The 5,140-nt window shown below is 40.9% G+C and overlaps 1 protein-coding gene across 5 annotated transcripts in view; it reads left to right on the forward strand.

Moving 5' to 3' along the window:
• The window catches only part of ppp2r5eb (protein phosphatase 2, regulatory subunit B', epsilon), a 42,321-nt gene extending 38,755 nt beyond the window's left edge, over window positions 1-3,566 (forward strand). For all 5 annotated transcript variants that reach the window (XM_008398657.1, XM_008398658.1, XM_008398661.1 and 2 more), the window contains one exon: window positions 1,132-3,566. In XM_008398657.1, the coding sequence (XP_008396879.1) occupies window positions 1,132-1,231 (100 nt within the window). In that variant the 3' untranslated portion in view covers window positions 1,232-3,566. The remainder of the gene's footprint in view (window positions 1-1,131) is intronic.
• Window positions 3,567-5,140: the final 1,574 nt, after the last annotated feature.

Below are 5,140 nucleotides of genomic sequence, written 5' to 3' on the forward strand. Positions count from 1 at the left end.
ATGCATAACTGAACATAATTATTTGAAGGTTGACTTTTTTGGTATTAAAACACTTTTCTTTTATTGGTCGGATGAAATATGCAAATTTTTTGAGACAGGGATTTTGGGTTTTCATGAGCTTTATGCCAAAATCATCAGTATTAAAACAATAAAAGACCTGAAATATTTCAGTTGTGCAATGAATCTAAAATATAAGACAGTTTAATTTTTATCATTACATTTTGGAAAATGATTAACTTTATCACAATATGCAAATTTTTTGAGAAGGACCTGTACACTGGAGTCTGACTACATTCAATGTTATTTATTCAAGAAGCGCCAAACCTGATGATTTTCATGATTTTAATATTTGAATTGTTTGAACGTAAACGATGAAATTGAACCGCAATTATCCTCAGACAATAACATAACATGCACACAAAATAAAGAAAATAAAAGTATGTGAAAACCTTACTCTAATGTAAATAGTACTTTTCCTCAGTTTTTGTCTCATAAAGATGTAATGCATTGGTCTGTGCGCCAAAGTGCATGAAATGCATCTATGGGGTAATTTCATTCTCACTGAGAGAAGAAAACTGGGTTGGATCAGCAGATTAACCCAAACCTGCTGATTAAAAATAACCAATAGGTTTGATTATTTTTAAGGTGTGTAATGCCATCACACGTATACAAGTCGCTGCGCAAATGTGTGCCGCATAATTGTGGAGCGCTTTGGCTCTGATGGAGAACATCGCTAATGGAGGGAGTCTGAGTACAGAGATCATATTGATCTGCTGGGAAATGTTGATAATGGTTCATTATCGTTTAGATTAATCCAGACTGATCATCCTGGAGCTCCGAGCAAAACTTAAAGAAGGAGCCGTACATTACCGGTGCAACTGCAGTCATCCTTCAATGGAGCCGCCCACTTTGTGAATGAGCCTTTATGAACTGAAAGCATCTTTATTCTGTAAATGTACAACTTATGCACATGATTTCTCTATTTAGAATAAACGTCCACTTTCCTCACTCAAATGACTCTCTGACACGCTGTCTTTAAATCCGAGCTGAGTGGCTACTGTTCAGTCTTTGTGTGTGTGTGTGTGTGTGTGTGTGTTTGTGAGCGAGCTCACACCTATTGTGCTGTTTTAGTGAGAAGAAGAAGGAGAAGGAGCGTGAGGAGCTGTGGAAGAAGCTGGAGGACCTGGAGCTGAAGCGGGGCCTTAGGAGTGACGGGATCATCCCCACTTAACAGAGACAGAGCCCTGCTCCCCGTTCATCCCACTCCCACTCCCTTCCACTTCAGCCATGTCTGCCCAGAGCTCGTGATACAGGCTGTGGTCTCTGGACTTCCACAGCACCGCTGGTTTCTTAATCCTTTTATTATGATTTTGTTCTGTTTTGTTTCCTCTTGTGTTTGTGCGACTTAGTTTACTGTAGATTCATCACGTCTGTTTTCATTATTTCAGCAGCACTGTAAATAATTATTTTCCCCTAATGTTATTGCAAAGAGATAAAAAAGAACAATAATAAAAAGGAAAAAACAGAAATTGAGAAAATGACTTGTGTGTGAGGGGAATCTAAAAAACAACAAAAAAACAGATGGCATCAAAAAGCCGTTAGGTTCCTGGGTTTTTCTTCACCCCACTCCTCTTTTTCAGCGCATCCCATTTAACTTTCATTTTCGCTCCTCTTGTTCTTGTCAGTGTCCTCTCCTGTCTGCGCTGTTAAATCGACTAGATTCAGCGTCGCCCTCCAAAAGCAGTCCAAAAGTGTGGTCTCTTGCCTGTTGGCAGTTTGTCCATCCTGCAGGAACAGACCCGCTCTGTAGACGGGGCCCTGCTGAAGCCCTCCGAGTGTGTTTACATGCTTAGTCAGGAACGTCACAGGAAAAGCTAAAAGATGTCTGGGTTATGTTTAGGTCAACATGTAGGCTTTTGTTATAGAGGAAAATGAGCTGAATTTGAAGATCCTGATGTGAAGATGTTTATTCAAATGGCTCCAGCACAGAAGAATAATGCAGCAGGTTTGGAATCCTCTTCATTTCTGAATGAATGCACGAGTCTGCAAGCTGTTGTTGGTCGATACATTTATGTACTGGAAACTGTAGGATTTTTGGCTTTAGTGCATTTAATGAACGGGGAGACTCATTTTTAGTATTTTGATCACCAGTCGGGTGAAAATTCTTGCCGATTGGTGCGACTGATAAACAGCCTCTGATTTTACTGATAATTGGTGAACAGCAGCAGTCGAAAGCAGAAGGATAATTTCCTGTCGATGCCTAATTCACTTCCTGTTGAAGTTGGTGCTGTAGCGGTCTTCAGTTGGATTCAGGGTTAATTGTTTTTCCTTTGCTTTAGTGCCATCTAGTGGTGGGAACAGCAGAAATGGCAAAAAAAAAAAAAACACTTTTAAAGTATATATTCTAGTTTTTAATAAAAGCCTCCACCAGAAATGTGTTTAAGCCACTGTTCCGTTTTTTATTGTTTGTATAGTGTGTAGAGTGTTTGACCAGTTTAGTTTCAGTTCATGATCATTTCTTTTCCTCTTTCCAGTGGAATTTCTCGCTATGTGGACTGCATGTAAACACACTCTCATTCCCTCTGTCAGAAATCTATCGCTCTGTTCATCCCTCAGTTCTTCCAGCTGTAGGAGACATGTTGGTAGCGGCCTGGTACTGGTACCAGTCTGCCGTAACTGACACGCCAAGATAAAAACAGTAACGAATTGTAAAGTGCACCAAACTCTTCTATCTCCTTTTTGCCACTGGAGGGCGCTGCGTTGACTTCACAGTATTACTGCAGATTAAAGACGACCCTGTACATTATTTAATGCAGTACCCTGTTATTCCTGTATCTTGTAGTAATTTAGCTTTTTTTTCCCTTTTTTTTTTTTTGCTTAGGAATTGTGGAGAGGATTATCCAGTATATAAAGAGGTATTATGGAACAAGACTTCCTACTATACATGTTAGTGTTTTCCCCTTTTGGTATGTTCATTTTTTGTCTCACTTTTCTCCCTCTGCTCTTGGTTTTTATCTTTTCAATATTTTTTGTTCATTAGAGATATATGTGTATCTTTTTGTTTTTTTTTTTGTTTTGTTTTTTTTTAGGGGGAAGGGGCGAGAGTTTGAGTGGGGGCAGCTAGACATGTGCTCGGAGTTCGGGGTGGGTTGGGGGTAAATGTGGTGAGGAAGCTTGGAGCAGATTTTGTTTAACTGTTGGGACCTGAGTGATCCGCCCCAACACAACCCCTTCCTCCCTTACAGAATTGGTGTGGTGTAGAATGGCCCAGATGTAATATGATTTGAAATCTGAAAAAAAAGATCAAAAGGGTTGGAAGAATACAAATGTTTAATTATTTTAAAAAAATAAAGAGATATTAAATTAAATCTGTTTTGTGATAAAGACTGGAATGCTGTTCTGTTTTTCTTTTCTCCAGTTTTAAAGAGTTTGATTTTCCTGAGTTATGATGTGCTTTCAGATCATTTGCCATTGTACAGCAGATTTCTTTGTCCATGGTTTTGTATGGGGAAAGCCCCAAAAGAAAACACTGACAACATAAATTAAAAGGAAAAGGGGGAATGGTGTTCATTTGATTTTTTTTTTCTCCTTAGAAATAAATATTATTGATGTTCTTCACATACTTGGAAAAATGGAGAAAATAATTCATGTTAAATCTGAGAAGAATTTATTTAACGAGCTGGAAATTTGCCATGCAAGAATTTAAAAAGATTGCAGTTTTTTGTGGGCAGGGGAGATTCTTATACTAAGGAAACAATCTGTCACTGTAATTTCAATTAATGCCATAAATTCAGTTCATAAAGGAAAACCCTGTTGACTCGTCACACGGAGCAACATATTTCCTAGATTTCTGATTTTGATTATGGTTTACAGTTAAGATACTCAAGATAAATGGGTATTTGATACTGTTTTTTAAATTAGTCTAAAAAGAATGTAATAAACAAACCTAAACAGACATCTCAAAAAAAATTATTTTGCTCCATAAAAAAACTATAATAACATAGAAAAATAGAAGTTCTAAAAATAGAAGTTAATGGAAGAGACACATTGGTCTGTTTGCCAGAGCGCATGAATCTGCAGGGTAATTTCATTCCAACTGAAAAGGAAAAAGCGGGGTTGGATCAGAATATCAACTCCAAACAGGTCAGGCTTGATTATTTTTAAGGTGATCAAGGTGTGTATGCAATCACACGTCTATAAAAATAGAAGCGTTGCCACATAATTGAGGAGAGCCTTTGGCTCTGATGGAGAACATCGCCACTGGAACGATTCAGAGGGAGCGATTGATCAGAGATCATATTGATCTGCTGGGAAATTACCCTCAAGAGTGTGCCTTCCCTGGTAAGGTTTATTCAGGGGTCCTGGAGAGGAGGGTCCGTCGGATAGTTGAATCTCGGATTCAGGAAGAGCAGTGTGGTTTTCGTCCTGGTCGTGGAACACTGGACCAGCTCTACACCCTCAGCRGGGTCCTGGAGGGTGCATGGGAGTTCGCCCAACCAGTCTACATGTGTTTTGTGGACTTGGAGAAGGCTGTGTCCCTCGGGGACCATGGGGTGCCGGGCCCTTTGATATGGGCTGTCAGGTCCCTGTATGACCGGTGTCAGAGTCTGGTCCCCATTACCGGCAGTAAGTTGGGCTAGTTTCCGGTGAGAGTTGGACTCCGCCAAGGCTGCCCTTTGTCACCGATTCTGTTCATTACTTTCATGGACAGAATTTCTAGGTGCAGCCGAGGTGTTGAGGAGATCCGTTTTGGTGGCCTTAGGTACGCAGCTCTGCTTTTTGCGGATGATGTGGTCCTGTTGGCTTCATCAGATTGTGATCTGCAGCTCTCACTGGAGCGGTTCGCAGCCGAGTGTGAAGCGGCTGGGATGAGGCTCAGTGCCTCCAAATYCGAGGCCATGGKCTTGAGCCGGAAAAGGGTAGAGTGCCTTCTCCGGGTCAGGGGGGTCGTCCTGCCTCAAGTGGAGGAGTTTAAGTATCTCAGGATCTTGTTCACAAATGAGGGAAGGAGGGAGCGGGAGACCGACAGGCGAATTGGGGCAGCATCTGACGTGAAACGGGCGCTGTACCGGTCTGTCATGGTGAAGAGAGAGCTGAGCCAAAAAGCGAAGCTCTCGATTTACCGGTCGATCTACGTTCC

This window comes from Poecilia reticulata, linkage group LG22 (assembly GCF_000633615.1).
Source record: "Poecilia reticulata strain Guanapo linkage group LG22, Guppy_female_1.0+MT, whole genome shotgun sequence".
Classification (NCBI taxonomy): domain Eukaryota; kingdom Metazoa; phylum Chordata; class Actinopteri; order Cyprinodontiformes; family Poeciliidae; genus Poecilia; species Poecilia reticulata.